The sequence below is a fragment of the Lepisma saccharinum genome, chromosome 15 (assembly GCF_977018435.1).
Source record: "Lepisma saccharinum chromosome 15, izLepSacc3.1, whole genome shotgun sequence".
NCBI classification, from domain to species: Eukaryota; Metazoa; Arthropoda; class Insecta; order Zygentoma; family Lepismatidae; genus Lepisma; species Lepisma saccharinum.
In genome coordinates, this window is record NC_139243.1 from 61,642,473 (window position 1) to 61,664,021 (window position 21,549).

Genomic DNA, 21,549 nt, shown 5'->3' on the forward strand with positions numbered 1-21,549 from the left:
AAAACAAAATACCCTGATATATATTTACATGAAAAAGTTATACGTGCAAAAGGAGATAAAGCGTACGTTAAATGGCTAGGATTTGACAGTTCACATAATAGTTGGATTAACAAAAAGGATGTTGTCGTTTAATACCCTAATTAAATGGATACCAAAGATATTAAGTTTGTAGATAATACTTTAGATAACGATAAAATGAAAATATTATTTTATAAACGAAGTAATTGCATTTTAATATTTTTAGTGGTTTTATTAATTATAATATACATTATATTTTTTGATTTCTCTGTGCCTTTTTTTAATAATACTTGGTATCCTCGTTGCAATTTATTTGTGTTTGTATATTGCATTAAAGCTGTATTATTCTCTTTAAATTTATCTAATTCCTTTTCGTATGATATTCCTTCTTGATGTAATTTGTTTTGTAAAAATTTATTTTCACCTTTTAAGTTTTTATATAAGCACCTTGTTTTTCAATAGTTATATCTTGCTCACCCATTACTTCTAAACAATCATTTACAAACCGTTCTGCTTTATGTTTACCAATAATTAGAACTTTGGCAGCTTCTGTTTTGGTTGCAATATTTGGTAACTGAAGGAAATCACTTTGTGTTTTTTCAACTTCTTTTAAGAAATTAACATCTTGCACATAATGTTTAGTGTATTATTCTAGTTCCATTTATTAGAATTAAATTATACCTACTCGTTTTTGTAAAGTAGTTAATTCATCGCTGTTTTCTGATTGTGTTGTATTCTTTTTTATTTTTTCCATTAAAGCATTTTCTGAAGTACCTGCATTAAGGTTTTTAGACTTTCTATTTGTTTTTTGTTTAGATGATGTTTGCTCTAAAACACTATCTTCCCTGTCTGGTATCTGTCTAGATTTAATATGATTGTGTTTTGTAATGTTATTAGATGATTTATTAAATTTTATTAATGTTTCACCAGTTAAAAACTTTATTTGCTCTCTAATTCTATTTTCACCAATTTTATTTTTCTTAGCAAAATCCTTTAAAGTAACCTGTTTTAATTCTGGATCAGCTCTAATTGTTAGAAATTGCATTGCTAATTGTCTTGATCTCATATTAGATAAATTCTTAAATGATGGAATACTAGCCTCTGTCAAAGCTGAATCCTTTTTTAAAATAGTATTCACTTTTTGTTTAGGCGTTTGGACTCTCTTTTGTTCAGGCATTGTTTATGTATATATGAAAAAATATTTAATAACTTATGTGTAGAGTATTATTGTAAGTAATAAAATTTTTACTATTAAATGGAGGTACCACAAGATATTACAAGAAGGTGTTCTACCTGCAAGACTCTTATAATTTTTAATGAATTTGTTAAAAATAAGAGTATGAAATATGGCTATGGATATACATGTCATGTCTGTCAAAATTTACGTAATAGTAAGCTACTTGAAAAAGTATATTGTGATATATATGTGAAAAATATGTAGCAAACTTACATTTTAAAAGACACACAAAATCTAAACTCCATGAATTATTAGTAAAATTATCTAAACAAACAAAAGAAATATTATCAAGTGAAGTTGTAGTATGTTAAAGTTTTTCTTTGCTAAAATTTTTTCGTAATAAATGGAGGTACAAAATATTGGTACAATGCAACCAAATAATTGTCTTATAAATAACACAGTGGATCTAGAGAATATGAAAATACCTAATTTAAAAGCTATTGCCAAACAACATGACATTAAAGGATATAGCAAATATAGAACAATTGCAGAACTAAGAGAATATATTAAACATATGTTACATCTAAAACAATTTTCAGAATGTAATCTAGAATTTGCAGAACCGGTTGATATATTAGATACTATTAAAGGTAGAGCTAACTTGATAAGGTTTGCTAAAGAAAATGGTATCACTGAATATAGTAAATATAAAAAAGAAAGTGACCTTAAGTTCTATATAAGAACTAAATTAGAAAAATTACCATTTGCAGAATTAAATTCAAGTGATGATGTGTTTAATCCTATTCCACATTATCAACCCCCATTTGCCAATCTCAAATAATAACGAATTTACTAATAAGAATTCCGAGGAGAGAGAAAGAAGAAACCAAATAATAAGAGAATATTTAGGTACACCAAGGAGAGCTTTTAATGACATGATTAGTGATTTTCCATTTGTTTCTAACAATAACACAGATTTTATAGTACACTTTAACGAAATAAAAAATAAGGTAATTAAGTATATTAATAGTGGTTTAGACAAATATCCAAATTTACTTATTTATTTTACAACACATTTTCAATATCATATCTTAAACCCAGCTACAGGAGACGTAGTAAGTACAGAGACATGGCATCTTAGATGTCGTACTCTTAATATTGAAATGTCAGCTAGAAATAGGTTGGGAACTATATATGAATTAGCAACAGAAGAGATCAGGACAAAGTTTGAACAATGGACTTATAGAAATACAAAATTTAGATTTGATCGAGTAAAGTATACCGTGCTTAGTAGAGATGTGTATCATCCAATAAGAGGTGGAACTTGGACAGAGCTACCAAAATGGATTAAAAATAAACAATGTTGCATTAATGTGAAAAACGTAAAAAACAGGATTTTTAAGTGTTTTAACAGAGAAGATCAAAGATGTTTTGAGTATGCATTGGAAAGTATCTTAAATCCAGCTAAAACGAAAGATCCTAATAGACCGTCTAACTATAATATTGAAAAATATAATAAATTATGTATGACTTATCCTGTTGCAATTACATCAGAAAATATTGAAATATATGAAACATTTCTAAACATCTCTATTAATGTATATGGTATTCATAATGAAATAGGTGAAGAACAACTTTACACAATGCACACCAGTAATAACATCGATCTACAAAACAAAAAGCATGTAAACATATTAGCTATCGAATCTGTACCTTCAAAAGTTCTGTCCCAGCAACACACCATTGTGTGGGTATAAAAAATTATAGTGCACTTGTTAGTGGAAAAATTCATAATAGAGATAAACACATAGATACAAGTCCAAAATGTCATAAAAGATATGGTAAAAAGGAAGCTTTTACCAATCACATTTCAAATGTAAATCTAATATAGACGATAGTGGAGTTGAGATAGTGATGCCAACAGATAAAAATAATATAAAAAAATATAAATCATGTGGTGCTGAGCTCTTTCATCCGTATACTCTAACTTTTCATATGGAGAGAACACAGGAAAAACCAGAAGGATTAAAAATAAATAACAAAGAGATTATAACTACAGGAAATAGTGTTAATATACTAAAAAGAAGGGGCAATAAAAGCCAACTTATGAAAGAATTTAATGAAGATCTTGTAAATTTAGCAAAAAAGTATTATACTAACTGTATAAATAAAAACATACCTGCTATATATGATGAAGAGTCTATGAAAAAATTTGAAAGAGCAACATATTTGTGGGGATGAGTTTAAAAAAGGTGATTGTAAAGTATATGATCACGATCATACCACTGGCAAATATAGGGGTGCAGCACATAACAGTTGTAATCTTCACTTAACGTTGCCTAGATTCATATCTATATTTATACACAACCTTAAGTATGATAGTAAAATATTTATAGAGTGGATAGTAAACCTATGCAAAAACGAAAAAGATATACGTATTCTCCCTGATACAAGCGAAAATTACAAATATATTACTTTGCGAGTTGAAGTTGGTGAGTATAAGCAAAACTATGATCAAACTAAATGCAAACTATGTAATATAAGGTTTAAAGAATTACTTGATAGTTGTAAGGTTTGTAAAAATGGGGGTTCTAATTTAAATATCAAAAAAGAAGGTAGCATACAAAAATTATACATAGAAGTTAGGTTTATAGATACGTATGCTTTTCTTGGTACAAAATTAGATAAAGCTATTAAAAATGAATTAGGTGTAAACTCGGCATTTTGTGCAAAATGCAAAAAACATAGACTATTAAAAGACCCAATACTTCGTGATGTGCGCAATAGTATTATCGCATGCGAGTTTTGCAATTTGAATTGTTTAATAAAGAATATGAAGATCTACCACTAGAAGATAAAGTTTATCTACTAACAAAAGGGGAATATCCATATGAGTGGGTTGACACATACGATAAATTTAAATATACAACATTACCACCACAAGAATGCTTTGTTTCCAAATTAACCGGGGAAAAGATAAGTAATAAAAAATACCAATATTTAAAGCGAATGAAGGACCATTTTGACTTCAAAAATTTTGGTGAATTCCACGATTTATATCTTAGATTAGATACTCTCTTATTACATGATGTGTTTACAAATTTTAGAAAGATGTGCTACGACAATTATCAGCCAGATCCAGCATATTACATAACCGCGCCACACTTAGCAGAGGCTGCTGCTTTAAAAACAACTGGACAAGAACTTGAATTATATACAGATCAGGAAATGTATGATCTAATGGCAGAGGGTATTAGAGGTGGCATCAGTATGGTAAGCAACCCCCACGCAATTTCAATTAATTGTTACTTCTATGATAAAAAGAAGGATAAAGTTGTTGAACTATCTAAAAACAAGCTGAAGAGAAAGGTATATACAACTCTAAGAAACATGTTAGTTTTATAATGTATCTTGATGCAAATAATTTATATGGATGGGCTATGTCTAGAAGATTACCTATTAAAAATCGTAAGTGGATGACCACAGAAGAAATAGATTATGTTAAAGCGAATATTTTAAATATTGACGATGAAAATGATATAGGATATTCATTAGTAGTTAATCTTAAAATATCTAAAGATTTGCATGACACATTTAATGACTATGCACCTGCACCAGAGCATTTCGTCCCAAACTTTGATGATTTGTCAGAGTTTCAACGATACATGATTGATAAAAATCTTGGGACAAAGCCAACAGGCAAAAATAAAAAGCTTATGTGTACTTTAAAAGATAAAACACATTACATTGTTGATTATAGAATACTTAAAGAATATATTAAGCTTGGTGTTGAGTTAGTTAACATACATAGTGGGATTAAGTATACACAAGTAGCGTGGTTAAAACCATATATTGAGAAAAACACAAAACTTAGACAACTGGCTAAAATTTATTCTGAAAAGGAATTTTTCAAATTAATGAATAACAGCGTGTACGGTAAACAGATGGAGAATGTTAAAACTAGAAGTAATGTTGATATTGCAAAAACACGTGATAGATATCTCAAATTAGTGAACTCAAAAAAATATCAAAATAGAACTATTATTAATGAAAATATAGTGTTAGTACATGGTAGAAATATGAGAGTAAAGCTAAATAAACCAATATTTGGTGGATTTTGTATACTAGAGTTGTCAAAATTATTAATGTATAGGTTTTATTAAAAAAGAAATATGGTGATAAGGTAAAGCTGCTACAGACTGATACAGACTCATTCATAATTTATGTAGAAAGTGAAGATTTCTATGAAGACATAAAACAAAATATAGAATGGTTTAATACAAGTGACTATCCAGATGACTTTCCAATAGACATACATAAATCTAATAAAAAAATACCTGGGATATTTAAAGATGAGTTCAATAGCTTACCAATTAGAGAGTTTGTTGGTTTGAGATCAAAGATGTATTCCTTTAAAAATCATATTACAGATAAAAAAGTGTGTAAGGGTATTAAAAAGTCTAACATAGAAAAAATTAAGTTTGATAACTACAAAGAATGTTTGTTCAACACAAAACAAACCACAGAAGATATACACAGAATACATTTGTGTAGTCTGCAAATGTACACGACAAAAGAAACTAAGATTGCGCTATCACCATATGATGACAAAAAATACCTACTAGATAGATTTACAAGCCTTAGTTATGGTCATTATAGTTTAAGTCAAAAGTAATATCCAGATCAGATAAGTCAATATCAAATGGATTACCAATAGAGTCATACCATTCCTTTAATTTGTTTATGATATATTGTAATAATCTGAAGAGCATTTATCATATAATATGTTTCTTATAAATTGAACCAAATAGTATAGAAAATATTATTACATTAAATAATGGTTGTGTATTGTTACCAAAAAATATAGCTAAAACGTTTCAAGATAAAATTGGTTGGAATTGTATTTCTCAACAAGCAACAATGACATCAAATACTAATGTATTAGAACTAACAGAAAATATCTTAACACAGCATAATTACCCTTAAAAGGTTACTAGCGGATATGAATATATTGATGAAAAAAGTAAGATTCATGTGGGGAATGAGGTTGTAATAAATCCGTCAGACCTAGCAACATTTGAAAATGAGATCATCTCAGAAATTGAGAAACATTCTATAAAATATAAAGGACGAGAATGTCCTTGTTGTAAGCATAATATATTTAGTTATTTCTTTAACACCAACATGCATTATTATCGCATAGATTTTGTTGACTGTGAAAATGTAACTAATGGATGTAAGTGTGAGTGTGGCTCCTGCAAATTCTAAAACAAGATAATCTAGTGTTGGATCACCATGTAACACTGAATTTGATACACCATAATGTATTAGAGTTGTAATTATTTTTCATTACCTCTTAACCCCGGCAAATTACCGGGGTTTTATAAAATGGGTAGTTTTCACAATTTTGACATTTTCAGCGATTTTCAGCAGTTTTGAGCCTATTTTGCTCAATAATGAAGTATGTTTTTTGTGTCATTGCATATTTTAATATATTTTTAGTTTTTTAATGTGATTTTGGATGGTTTTTATTAACTTTTTTATTTTATAGATTTCTAGATTTATTTTTATTTTTTAAATAAAATTGATATTTTAAAATTTTGATATTTTGATTGATATTTTGATTTTATTTTTGTTTAAAACAGCCAAAATTTTGAACTTGCGGTCGGACCGGCGAAATCACTATACTACTATAACTTATCGATTGATGGCAATAATAAATTGTAAACTTGCGAAGATCAAGTTTTTTCAAGATGGCAACGTAGCTTCCATTGTATGCAAAATTAGTTGTTATGACAAAAGTTCAAATATGAATGGCATGAAAGTTCACTTGAAGTTACTTCTGCACCAAGATGTGTGCTTGCAACGTAATCCGCAACGGAACATTCACAAACTTCCTTTTTGTGAAAAGTAAGGAACGGTGTCTTACTTTCTATGCAAGCAAACCAGCATCGACGATGCAAGAACGGAACTTCTTATCTTCTTATCCTAAGGTGACATCCACCTACCTCGCAGGTTTAACATCTCCTGCATGTCTTGCAAATGGTACCTGTGAGGCTGATCACTTCCAAATCATCCATATTCAGCTGGTTTCGTGCAGAATTTTGCACATTACACGCCGCTCAAACAGATGCGCATTCTCGCATATCCATCTTTTTACACTGACCTCTTGCAGCCCAACCCTAGCGTTGTTCCGAACGTCCCATGGCGCGCGTTGCTGTGAGCCAACTTGGCCAACGTTGGGGGCGCGATAATTGCAAATTTGTTTTCAAACAATTGTCGCCTAAAGATTGCCTAAAGATTTAACAATGACATATCATTGTAGAAAAAACGTTACATGCTTGATTATTATGACAACTCAAAATATTTTTTAAAAAAAATAAAAGAACAAATGTCCCAAATGTTAAACACCATCTTGCAAGAATCACAAGAATCAGAGGATAATGCTGCCTATGCAGATCTGCCATCTGCCAAATTTTTGCAACAGTATGTGAACGATACACTTCGTGAATTCACTGCAGACACGTATACCTCAAACAATCACACCTTTTGTGTTCGATGGAGACTTAGGACGAATAATACATTTCTGAGTGCATAGTCCAAAAATCGTCATACACTGACTGAAAAATTACTCACTCCTCCACCCCATTCCATTAGAAATCTTGTTCTTTGAAAAGGAAATGCACTGCATTTGTCTGATTACAAGAACAGATCGTTTTGCCTTTGAAAACCCATGTTTAGGGTACAGAATTGAAGAACAGGAGTGATATTCAGAAAATAGTTTATGTAAAATATATGCCTCTAATATGGGACTCCCCCTTTCACAATATAGGCAGAATGAAATTACTATTAATACTAATCATACACTTCAAAGCTCATGTAGCAGAAATAACATTTATCTCGGAACAATATCTGAGTAAAAGAAAATTCCGAAAGATACAGTATTGGCGAAAAAAGAAAACCTACTGGTGCAGATCTTGGACAAAAACTGATAAAGAGGAACTCTACTAGATCGATATATACAGAGTGACCACTCTAAGATCATGATAAAATTAAATTATAATTACTAGTTTTCAAGGCAAACTTTCCAAAAATTCAAAGGTACAAACAGATGCTATGCCTATTTCAACATTATGCATTACCACCTTTCATCACTGCCACACAAACAAACACACATATATTAACAAAATAATGGGTCTGTGTGATTCCATTGAATCCACAAATTCTAATTTAATTCAAAGAAACGGTATGGTGTATATATATTATTTAATATATTCAATTCAAGGTGTAGAGTTTACATTTGCTATTTCACGTACTCAGGCTTCAAATACATGTACAAACAGAAATATACTATTCTATGAAAAGTTGTTAATTGTGTAAGAATTTCAAACTCAAAATTACACAATGAACTTCATATCTTGCAATAATCTGTCAGATAGATTGTTCTGCAAAGGGCACTAACAAAGTAAACGTACTGAGAGAGATTTCTATTATATCTTCGATGCAGCTTTCATTTCTATCCTTCCTCGATAAAAATAAAAGCTGAACTGTGAAAAACTTACCTCGGGGCATTTGCAAATGTATGAATTCATTTGGATTTACAAAAGTTGCAATTTTTTTACATAGAATTCACGCATAATTAGCAACCCTGATTTAGTATAGTTGATGCGGAAAACATATATTTCAGTATGTATAAATGTTCTGAACATGTATAATTGTTACAGTGTTGTACCATCATGATCAAAAAGGGGGGGGGTACTATAAGATTATTGGAAGTAGTCTCTTACACTCTGTCCTAATTATATTCAATAAATCTGAGGCTAAAGTAAAGTATTCATTAATGTCGTTGAAATATATATTCAGAAACTACACATGAATGCTATAGGAAGATAAAACTGACAGTTTTTTTGTATCATGCTGCCCTTTCTTCTTGTGTGCAGGTCACATTTTTTCCATTTGCATTGTCTTCTGCTATGAAGTCTCACATGTATATTAAGTATCTTCATGGTTAAAATCTATGTTTATAATTAAGCAATTAAAAGTATTCTCCTTGATGTGAAACATAATATGCAAATAATATATGGAACTTTAATGTTGGGATTTATAAAGTTCTTCATTGTGATGAATACTTAGAACTGTTTCAACACCAACCTTTTGAAGTATTCACAATAAAATAAAAAATACAGTCATACGTAGTGTTTTATTATAAAAAGACAGGATATTACATACACAGTGCAAAACAGAAAAGAAAACATAATTTTAAGGTTCTGGCAGTTCACATGACCAGTGAAATTATATGCTGATTTTTCAAGAATGGAAATTTTTTAAATATATATTACATGTTATAACTATGGACAAGAAGTTTTCTTTTTATTTTTTCCTAAATTTTGAGGTTATTTATTACTACAATTCAGTGTTATTTAAAGCAAAATTCGGTGACATTAATTGAAAATCTGTGTTATTTTTACATGCATTTTTACGGTTTCTTCTATGCATAAGATTTTCACATTGCCTTAGTTATGGAAAATTAAGGCAAATAGTTTTAATGACAAAAATAAATCAATCGAAGGCTTACCTTTGTGAGAACTGACTAAATTTCTTGCATTTGGAAAACTATTTCATCTCATCGGTCACTAAATATGAAATGTTTATTGATGGATATTACCCAAATCTTTGAACACAATCATATTTCAAACCTTTTCACTCTCACAAAATAAAATTTTCAAAAATTGTTTACTTAAATTCATTTTCAGTTTACAATAACATTGATGATTTTCCATGCACAGATTGTGCATAGTAAAAGTTCACAGTATTCACTCACCACACTTCCCATATTTATAAAAAAAACCCTTCTAAATAGAAAGACAGCAGTTTCCCCCCCCCCCCATTCACTCTAATGGAATGATTGCTTTAACGAAGGCTTCCACAGTTCGAAGTGTGATTTGCACCTTGTCTTCTTTCCTTCTCTTAAGCTTCTCGAAGCCTTCGACGACAGAAAGTTGCCGGTTTCTAACACTCACTTTATTCTTGTTCTCGGGCCTCTCCGACAGCGTAGTGGTAATGTCGCCACCTTGTAATTAAGCGGTCCCGGGATTGATACCTGGTGGAGGCACCACAGTGGTCTGGATTCAACAAACTTTAGGTCCAGTCCCGATTAGCCTTTATGTGCATAAAATGTATGTGAAACAGCCTCTCACTTCCATTGTGCTTAATCAAGGAATCCTTCCGCTCTCATGTTATTTTGCAATTCAGTGATTACAAAATAATATAAGTTCTATCTTAAGCATAAAGTCTTTAAGAAGCAAACTATGCATTCACTGCTGGCCTTGGGATGCTGCGGAGTACACTACAGTAGGAAAAGGAAATAAGACACTGCACAAATCGTGCAGCTGCAGTAATTCTGACTGACTGAAATTTCCCTATGGATGTCAAAAAATCCATCTGACCTCAAAATACAGTTTTGTGTACACACATACAACCACATCCCTATGTAATCATTTTAAATTTACACAATGTTAAGGATAAAGACTGCCATTGTTACGTGCATGCTATTCATCAATGTTTGTTTCTAGTTATGCAGTGAACCAACATGCCATTGATCAAAGAGCACATTGATGCTACCTTACATTGTGGTGGACAGTGCAAAGAAAGTTGCAGATCTCTTCAACTGCAGACATACTGAGAGGTGGCTGGCCAATTGTTCATGGCTGGCCATTGACAGCTGTCGCTGCGAGGCTGTCGGTGGGGACAAGCTGTGACAGGTGGTTCTACCTGCCTGTTACGTCACACCGGGAATCGTCCTGCGTGGAGGTCACAAGCCCCAACTGCGAAGGTTGTGGGAAGGAAATGGAAAGGTGTTTCAGATGTATTGCATGTTATGTCTGCAAGGGGGATATGTGTATAGTAACTATCATATGGGGGGTAAAGGCGGTCAGGGGCGTGATGCTGATCACATCACTTTACTCACGACTGGATCAAGAAAGTGTGGGGTGTTACCCCCACACCCCCTATACGCCTTCATGGCATGGTGCTAAGCACAGGGGAGCACTTTACCTTTACCTTTTTACCATCTCACTCTATATACGCTTACATGGGAATAATGGTGATAAAATTTCTCAGTTTGAATTCTCCCTTTCTCCCTATTAAATTCAGTTTTGAGAAGTGTGATTTTTATTAGCACAGATTATTGACCTAAAAGTAAAGAAAGATATCTGAAAACTTGCAAATATTCCTTCTTCTTCTTTTTTTATTGCAATCTGTGCAGTGTGTTGAATAGAAGGATAAAAATATTATTCAAACTCTTAAAATATGTTCAACTTATGGCTACTGTCAAAATCTTCCACATCTACACTGAGGTAATAATGTTCCCAGAAGCACAAACACACATCAAGTTTCGTTTGCATAGCCTACTCTGAAATACACGTTGTAGAAAACGAAAAACTACTGACTCCTAAAACTATTAAACAAGTCACTGGTTGGACTTGAATATTTATCACTCATTCCAATTGCTTGTGCACATATCTAGATAAATGCAAATAATTTGTATACATGAAGGCTAAACAGATTTTTTGGCATGATCTGTAACATAATATTATACATTCATTGCTTTCTATAATCAGTCTCTTTCCTAAGGAGCAAAGGGTGGGGTGTATTGACGTTTTAATATGTAGACTGCTATTGCTATAGGCCCAAAGCTACACATGAGGATTTGACTGTTCGGGGGAGGGAGGGGACACAATTTGTTTCCAGTAACTATATTTTAAAGATGTTTACTCTGTACATCAAATGATGATAATTGCATATGTTTCTGCACATACAAACCTCAATAAAAACTTGTTTATATGTGCCGTCTTGCCTAATTTGTAAAGATGTAATTTCAAACCAGTTATGTTGTAAGTTAATTATTTATTGATTTTCTATAATTTACTTCGCTTTTTTTGCCAATTTTCGCTAATCTTCAAAAATGGGGTGAGTGATGATTAGATGAAATTGATGAATGAACACTCACAAACATCCATGCCCAGGCCAGGATTCGAACCTGGGACCCCTGCCATCATAGCGCAATGTGCTAACCTCTCAGCCACGAGGAATGGCAGGTTGTTAGTTTAAAATCGCTTGATAGTTTGTCATTGTAATTCCTAATCAATACATGTGCAGGGCCTCCCCAATTGCATAGCGGTAACATCGTCATCTCTGGTTCAATACCTTGTGGAGACACATAGTGGTTCAGATCCCACTTTAATCTGTAATTCCAATCCACGATTAGAGTAAAATTACATGCACGTATTCATATTAACTTTACAGAAGTCATGGTAATTTATTTCAATGTTTTGAGAGAGAAATGGATTACATCTCGGGGAAGCACCGACCCCTCCACAAACACGTTATCACTCTTCTAAATGCCACTTAATATTACAGGATTTTTATTAATTCTTTGTTCTGAATTGATGGACTGCGAACTTTACTTTTATTGCCTTTTAGGCCTCCCCGATGTTGCAATTGTAGCATCGTTGGCTTGTAATCAAGGGGTCCTGGGTTCAATTCCCTGTGGAGGCACATAGTAGTTTGGATCCCACTTTAAACAGTAGGTCCAGTCCCGATTAGCCCTACTGTGCATAAAGTTTACTTTAAACACCAACTCAATAAATCAATCAACAGGGTAGGCTCTTTCCCTGGCATTCCTTACTTTTGATTTTCCACTAACTTTGGAAATTTATACTTTGATATGATGACAGGAATAAAGAATTGATAAGGCAAAAATGGGAGGTGATACCAAAGACACTTTTCACTTGGTCACAATTATACGAGGTTCACTATTTATATTTTGAACCTAACAATGAAAAAACAGGAATTTGGCATTGAAAACTGCTTTATTGTTTTTCGAAGTATTCTCCTTTATGGTCACTTTGCATTCGTTCGAACCATTTGTCAAAGCAGATTTTCCAATCTTCTTGAGACACCTCCATTATATGATTTTTCAACGCATCAACGGCGTCTTCCGCCGACGAAAATCGTTGTCCACGCAATTTATTCTTGACATTCGGGAACAAGAAGAAGTCATTGGGTGCCAAATCAGGACTGTACGGCGGATGATCCTTCAATTCGATTTTTTGACTGTTCATAAAGTCGGTTGTTAGACGAGATGTGTGACAGTTGGCATTGTATTGATGAAGAATGATCCGATGGCGTTTGTTTATTTTCCGCATTTGACCGAAGACCTCTGGCAAACAAATTGTTGTGTACCATGCAGAGTTAACCGTTCTACATTCCTCTAAAGGCACAGTTGCCACATGACCAGTTTTCCCGAAAAAACAGGCGACCATTTGTTTCGATGTGCTTCGAGCGCGAACAACTTTTGTTGGATTGGGTTCATCTTGAAACACCCATACAGTCGACTGCTGTTTATGTTCCGGCTCATATGCATATATCCATGATTCGTCACCTGTTACAATCTTATATACGTCTTTTGAAGCACCACGATTGTATTTATTGAGCGTCTTTTTGAGTTTTTGTCAAATTGTGAGGGATCCAACGAGAACATACCTTTCTCACAGCTAAATGATCATGTAATATTTTATATATGCTGGTGGAACTAATGCCTATGGTTGCCTCAATCTCACAGTATGTCACATGACGATCTTGCAGTATTAGGTTTTGCACAGCATCAATGTTTTCTTGAAAAACAACTGATTTTGGACGACCTTCGCGAATCTCGTTGGTGAGCGAATGGCGGCCACGATTAAATTCGTTATACCAGCATTTCACAGTGGCAAAGGATGGGGCTTCATCGCCAAATGTGGAAGTAAGTTGATCGATGCACTCTTGTCTTGATAATCCACGTCGAAAATCGTAAAAAATCATCGCACGAAAATGTTCACGAGTTAGGCAACATAAACAACACAAATGAAGCTATTGACAAGACATTTCAAGTACGTTATGGTCAATAATGCCAGACGATTCCATGCAAACGTTAAATCGCGCCTAACTTCAATCAGTGTTGCCAAGGCTCAAAATATATCTGATTCAAACCCGCCCATAGTTTGAACCAGAGACTAGTTCAATATGTCCTTAATGACATTATAGATTGTGATTGATGGTAGAAACATGATTGATTATTGCAAACCGAAATCTGGTTAGCTTATTAGTGTAGAAAGCATAAAAAGTTTGTGTAATAAATTTTATTTATTAGAATAATAATACGTAAATGACAAGAACATGTTGCACTCTATCTTCTCTACATTTCTTTAAATAAATTATATTATGAGCTAGGAGAGGCATTCAAGTTAAACCGGGAGTTTTGTTTTTTCAGAATAAGGGAACACATTTGGATGTATAGAAAATACTTTTATTTATCATGTAATCCTGCTCTAAACTAATGCACTCATTACAGCGTTTCACGGGCACTTGGATACCAACAGCGTAGAAAGGTATGTCAATGAATATTTCTCGGTCATGATCAAACTGCTTGCTTCTTCATAACACATGGCAAAGAAATTCATTGACAATATATATATATATATATATATATATATATATATATATATATATATATATATATATATATATATATATATTCTGTGCATCAAACATGTGAAGTGTATTTTCCAAAATTCTGTTAGTTAGACTTTAAAGTGTGCCAATAGCTAACCATCCTTCGGAGTTTCCAACTTCTATAACAATTCCAGCTAAAAGGATCTACATTTGTTGCAGTGATCATGGACACACAATTGGTGATGTCATCTTAGCATCACGCGCCCCATCTAAATTATGCACTATATTTATTCCATATTTTAAACCCTCTTGTGAGTCTCCTTCTCCTTCTCTAAGCTCCCCAGGAATCTAACCTAGGCAGTGTTTGAAAATGTCCAAACTGACCAAAATTTATAGCTATGTGTGTGAAGGTTTGTTGGCAGAAATTTGCTCCCAGCAAAGCAAATTCAGTCAGGATTTTAAAGTAACGAAAGTAGTTACTTTGTGAAACGATAAACTGTGCCTCAGGTTACATTTTCGGGTAAGGAACATGGGCGTCGGGAGAGGTCTGTGGACTTAAAACAACAATTCAATAAAACAATTCAATTCTATATTATTTCGACTATAGATGGCCTCAGCCCTCCCCCCTTCCCTCTCCGTCACAAAAAAATTCTGGCTACGCCCATGGTAAGAAGTTCAATTGATTTACTCAAAGTTTTTTTTTTTAAGTTAATAGTTATGTGTATACATTTGCAATGTGGGTTATTTTGGATGATGTGGTTTTTCAGGTTCACTATCAATTTCGTGTCTATTTTCATGTGAGTCTATTATAATTTTTGAAAATGAATGTTCACTTTTGAGGATAAAGACGAGGAAAGGCTGTCTTCAGTTCAAGCATGTTACATGTTCTACGAGGTTTAGCTTATATGCAAATAACATCGTTACTCTTTAAAGTAATGGTAAACTATGCAAATCAGTTACACTCCATAAAAAGTAACTGTCTTAGTCACATTGTGGGCAAAATACTACAACTGGCTTTCTTTTACGATGTAATTTTACAAAGTCTGAATGCAACAAGCACTTGATCTGTCTGTAATCTGTCTATACGTGGGAGAGGACATTTTCAGATCAGTTTTCAATAATTCATTTTCATTTCTGTCACATGCTTGGAAAATAGTTAACTGCATTAAAATTTATACGTAAAAATAGTCGTCCAGTGAGAATCGAACTTTTAACGAATCATGTTGATGAGTTAATAGCTCAAAATTTTGCATTTAGCAAATTTGATGAGTTATATTACGCACATATGCTTAATGTATACTTTCTTAGCTTTGTGTTTATACTATTGATAATAAAATACTTGGGACAATAATGGAAATTAACAAGCGCTTCTCAAGTTGCCGCCCCTTCCCTCCTCCTACATGGAAGGTAATTGTGTAAATTACTGTGTCGTGCAATCTGTAACCTTCCTTTCTAAACATAAAAACAAATTGATGATATTGAATATAAAGGATCATTTTCAGAAGATTCAAACTCAAGAACGAACACCTGTTTGGTCTACTGGCAGATGAGTTATCATCTTGACCTGACATTGCACACTGTGGTGATGATTAATTATTGTATATATATTTAAAAAAAAAAATAATAATCACATGTGCTTTAAAAGTAATAAATACTTCACTTGTCTCGAAACACTTACGAATGAATTACTCCCTATATATTTCCTTTGGAGAATGCTGTTAGAGGAGTGTTGTGAGCATGCAAAAACTGGTTTTGCAGCTTGCCTGCAATTAGAAGATCACCAGGTGGGGGTGGGGAGAGGCTGTTCATTGCAGACACCACTTGGCTCGTACCCAGCGACAACGTCCTACCTGTCTGCAAGGAAAAACTTCCCCGCTGTCTGGGAATACAAATGATTCCCACTGTACAGGTTAAAGAGCCTGTTATGACAGCTTCCATCTCTGTTTTGTACCTTCGATAAAGAATAAGCATAAAAATTGGTTTGTCAGTTAAAAATCAAATATCGGTATTATCTTTCAACTACTGGTGGCATGTTTGAAAGCATGGATGAGATCCCTGCTGGATATAGAGACGTTCCTCCTGATGTGCAGACAATTGATTCTGAAATGCAGATGTCAAAATCCTAAAGCATGTGAGATGTGCACAGAGTCAAGAGATTTCTATTTAAAAATCCATTTAGAAATACCGATGTTTGCAAAACGTCCTTAATGAATTCTGTTAGGTGTGTAATCTCCTCACATGCATAATAACTTTATGTTTGCAGACAAAATATTTGATTCAAATTAAACAATTAATAGATTTTGTTTCAAGTGTGTCCCCATATGTACCATGAAGTTATCTTTACAGGAAAATCTTGTCATAAATACAGTTTCTCTTTGAGATGAAACATCCTCGTATGTCTCTATTAAACTTATCATTCCAGCCAAAACATTTGTTACAAATTGAACAATTGAAAAGCTTCTCTCTAGCATGAATGCACATATGCGAATTAAGACGTCTTTTATTCCCAAAACACTTGTTGCAAATTAAACATTTGAAATATTACTCTTGACTGTGAAGCTTCATGTGTACATTAAGTGTACACCTCCAGACAAAACATCTTAGCAAATTGAATAGGAAAAGTTTCTTCGTTCTGTGAATGCTCACATGCACATTAAGTCGGCTTTTAGGAGAAAAACCTTTGTTGTAAATTGAACAATTAAAGGCTTCTCTTTTGAGTGAACACTCATATGTACACTAAGGTCTCTTTTAGGGGCAAAATATTTATTGGAAATTGAACAATTAGAAGGGCCTCTCTTTATTGTGAACCTTCACATGGTCCCTAAGATGTTCTTTACGAGCAAAATCTTTGTTGTAAATTGAACAATTGAAAGGCTTCTGTCCAGTGTGACCACCTCACATGCTTATTAAGATAACCTTTCAGGGCAAAACTTTTGTTGCATATTGAACAATTGAAAGGTTTCTCTCCAGTATGACGTCTCACATGCCTATTAAGATGAACTTTACAGGCAAAATCTTTGTTGCAAATTGAACATTTGAAAGGCTTCTCTTTCATGTGAACAGTCATATGTACACTAAGTTCTTCTTTACGGGCAAAATTTTTATTGCAAATTGAACAATTGAAAGGCTTCTCTTTAGTGTGAACATTCATATGTACACTAAGAACTCCTTTACGGGCAAAATTTTTATTGCAAATTGAACATTTGAAAGGCTTCTCTTTCGTGTGAACAGCCATATGTACACTAAGATTTCCTTTATGGGCAAAATATTTATTGCAAATTGAACAATTGAAAGGCTTCTCTTTAGTGTGAACATTCATATGTATACTAAGTTGTTCTCTACGGGCAAATTTTTTATTGCAAATTGAAGAATTGAAAGGCTTCTCTTTAGTGTGAACATTCATATGTACACTAAGAACTCCTTTACATGCAAAATATTTATTGCAAATTGAACATTCGAAAGGCTTCTCTTTAGTGTGAACATTCATATGTACACTAAGATGTTCTCTACGGGCAAAATTTTTATTGCAAATTGAACAATTGAAAGGCTTCTCTTTAGTGTGAACATTCATATGTATACTAAGATGTTCTCTACGGGCAAAATTTTTATTGCAAATTGAACAATTGAAAGGCTTCTCTTTAGTGTGAACATTCATATGTACACTAAAATTTCCTTTATGGGCAAATTTTTTATTGCAAATTGAACATTCGAAAGGCTTCTCTTTCGTGTGAACAGCCATATGTACACTAAGAACTCCTTTACGGGCAAAATCTTTATTGCAAATTGAACAATTGAAAGGCTTCTCTCCAGTGTGAACCTTGACATGCCGATTAAGATGAAACTTACGGGCAAAATACTTGTTGCAAATTGAACAACTAAAATGTCTCTGTTGTGTGGGAACACTCATAAATGTATTGTGCTCAGCTTCATGGACAACAGTTTTCTTGGAAACTGAATCCTTAAAAAACATCTGTGGTTCATGGGTTATAAAATCACCTTTGTCAGGGAAAGTGTTGTTGGAAATGGGGGCTATACATTGCTTTCTCTTGTTATTAGGCTTGGAACCATCAACATGTGCCTTGCTTGCAAGGGTTTTTGTTGCAGGTTCAGCTTCTAATTTTTCAACTGTACTAATACATTCTGCAATTTCTTTTGGCTGCTCTTGTTTTCTCAAATTTCCTGCGGACACTGGCAAATGTGGAACTGACCTTGGGACATCTTGTACTTGTTCTTCCACATTGTTCTTGATCCTGCAGCTGAAAAAAATATGATACAAATGTAGTTTCAGTTTCTGAGTAAATAATGAGAAAGACTAACATGTATAAATCAATGGAAAGAAAGGAGAGTAGAATAGACTGTTGAAGGTGACGTACATATTATTATGTAGAACTTTCAGCAAAAAAATGCAGGCTGGACCAGGATTCGAACCCAGGTCTCTGGCATTCGATGCCATTGCTCTATGACTGAGCTACTGAGCCGGCTTGACTTTGAATGAGTTTTCACTTAAAGTTCTATGTAGTACATCTATGTGTGCCTAATTTAATGTATATTACTCCTGCAAGAATAAATACATAATATTTTTTCTACTACTTAGTCAAAAAATATTCATATCTTTGCTTTAATTTTCATTAGGTTGGCCATAAAGCTTGGTACATATCAATAGTGTGACAATATGTTGTCATTGTCTCGCATAGTTACATTCATTCTATCTTCCTTTTCTTCTTTCTGTTGCGGGGTAAAAAAGAGTTACTACAACCATATCTACTTGTGACCAGATATGTTAATTTGACTTAGGGCTGCCACTACACAGTGTCAAAGCTCAAGGTCAACCTCCATCGTCACATGCCCTCAGCCTCTGAACTCCCATCTTGGTCTCATCCCTATCTCAGTGCTCAATGTAGACCCCTGGTCTAACATGAATTCACTTGTAAGTCTCTTGCAGGCTGGGGACCAATCTCTGGAAGCTGTATATTTGCAAGAGTAATTCATTCACAGTAGTCGGAATTGGGGGATGCCTCAAGTAATTCAGAAAGTGATTTAGGTGTTGTATTCACCTGACATTTTCAGCCACACTATGTCCACTTCAATAAAATTTATTAGGCACAAGTACATGTTACCGTTAACCCTTCTCTTTCCTTTGATTTGGTGTTTTCAGTCCACTTTATGCACAGTAAGGCTCACTGGGACTAAACCTAGAGTTTAAAGTGGGATATGAACCACTATGTGCCTCCACCGGACCCCTTGACTACAAGGCAACGACGCCACCACTGTGCCATTGGGGAGGCCTACAATACTTGTAAAGGTAAATGCCATAGAAATTACCAATTGCTTCCAAAAATATTCTCTACATATTTACAGGTACAAGTATCCTGGATAACTGTAACAACTCTGGGATTTCGACCAGAGCATGGGACCATGGCCACTCACCATCGTGGGAAAATTGGGAAGCTATGAATAAGTAGCATAAACCAGTCCTGGATACCTACAACAACGACTGGGGGTTTGTTGTGCTGACCACCTCTGCTGAGGCATATGGGAGTGTGACAGGCAGTCATTAGGTAGACCCTGAACCTTACGGGCTGTTGCACCACAGGTTGGGGGGGAAAAAACAACTGCATTCAACGCAATATTTATTGGATAAAAAAGTCCAAATTAAATCATTTTGGAAGATATTATCAATGTACATTAATATTTCGATTTGGTATCTATTGCCACTGAGAGTCTCATGTTAATAATAACGGAACCTACTTTCTAGTAAGTACAAGTGCTAAGCAATTATTTTGAATATCCATATGGTTGGTTTATTTCTTATGCAGAAGTAGTAAAGTGGCCATTATCACATAGAAGGAAGTGTATTTTTGGTAAACATAGATGTAGCTGTAACAAAGATACATTTTTGGAAGATTAGCTGTAGCTGTAGAGAAGCTACTTTTAAAGTGTAGCCTTCTGATTACTGCTAATATATTTGCTCAATACTGGTGCAGTACCAAAGCACAATGAAATGCTGTCTACTCTAACTTTTATATTATTGCGATACAAATAAATTATGTATATAAAAACTCATAAAAATGAAAAGTGTGCTGCATTTGATGAAAGGATGAACCTAGATTTATAGACCAGTGCAGGTGCGAGAGAAAATGAGAGCTTTAGCTTGGACAGTCAAAATTGGAGAGGCCAGACTCCAGACTTATTACTGAACGTAAATACTGAAACCAAAAAACCTTGGAATCTTGCCACCTTTTGGTATGGTGATACTCAACTTTAGGCTAGGAAGAAGTAAATGAGTTGCTTGGTGGGGTTTACTGCCTCTGTGTTCTGTAAAAATTGTTCTTAATATGCTGAACAGTGACATATGTTGAATTATGTAATCTGCTGAAATATGATCATGTGTACAAACAACGGCAAAGGTAATAGTAGACCTCACGGCGAAGTGGGTTAGAAACCCTGTATGCTTCAGGACAGCTTTGATAAGGCACCTGAATTGTCTCGAGCTGAACCAGGAAGATGGCGATCTTTAATCCTCAAGACCATTCTGCAAAACGAATGCCAGAAGAGGTTAGTGTGTCGATTTGCTGGGTGATGATAAGTAGATATGTTCTTGTTTTCTGTTTTCGTTATTTTACGTTGCTTTGCTACTTCTGGAATTTGAATGACGACTAGAGTGATTTGATGAACTGAAAACCAACCCCGTGACAAATTGGTTAGCGTAATGTGCTTCAAAGTCAAATAGCTGGGTTTTGAACCTGGTCTTCATCCTGCCTCTACCTATCACATCTTTAATCTTTATCATCGCAATTAACGGAAACTGGTAGAACAATGGCGTGAAATAACAAAAATCTAAGTTTCGGTGTCGGCTTTTGAGC

The 21,549-nt window shown here is 33.8% G+C and overlaps 1 protein-coding gene across 1 annotated transcript in view; it reads right to left on the bottom strand.

The window, feature by feature from the left end:
- Positions 1-16,532: 16,532 nt before the first annotated feature.
- Positions 16,533-21,549, bottom strand: part of LOC145999284 (uncharacterized) — a 42,465-nt gene continuing 37,448 nt past the window's right edge. Inside the window, exons 2-3 of the mRNA XM_083136221.1 lie at positions 18,348-18,942; positions 16,533-16,637 (exon numbers count right to left, since the gene is read on the bottom strand). Coding sequence (XP_082992347.1) covers positions 16,533-16,637; positions 18,348-18,942 — 700 coding nt within the window. The remainder of the gene's footprint in view (positions 16,638-18,347; positions 18,943-21,549) is intronic.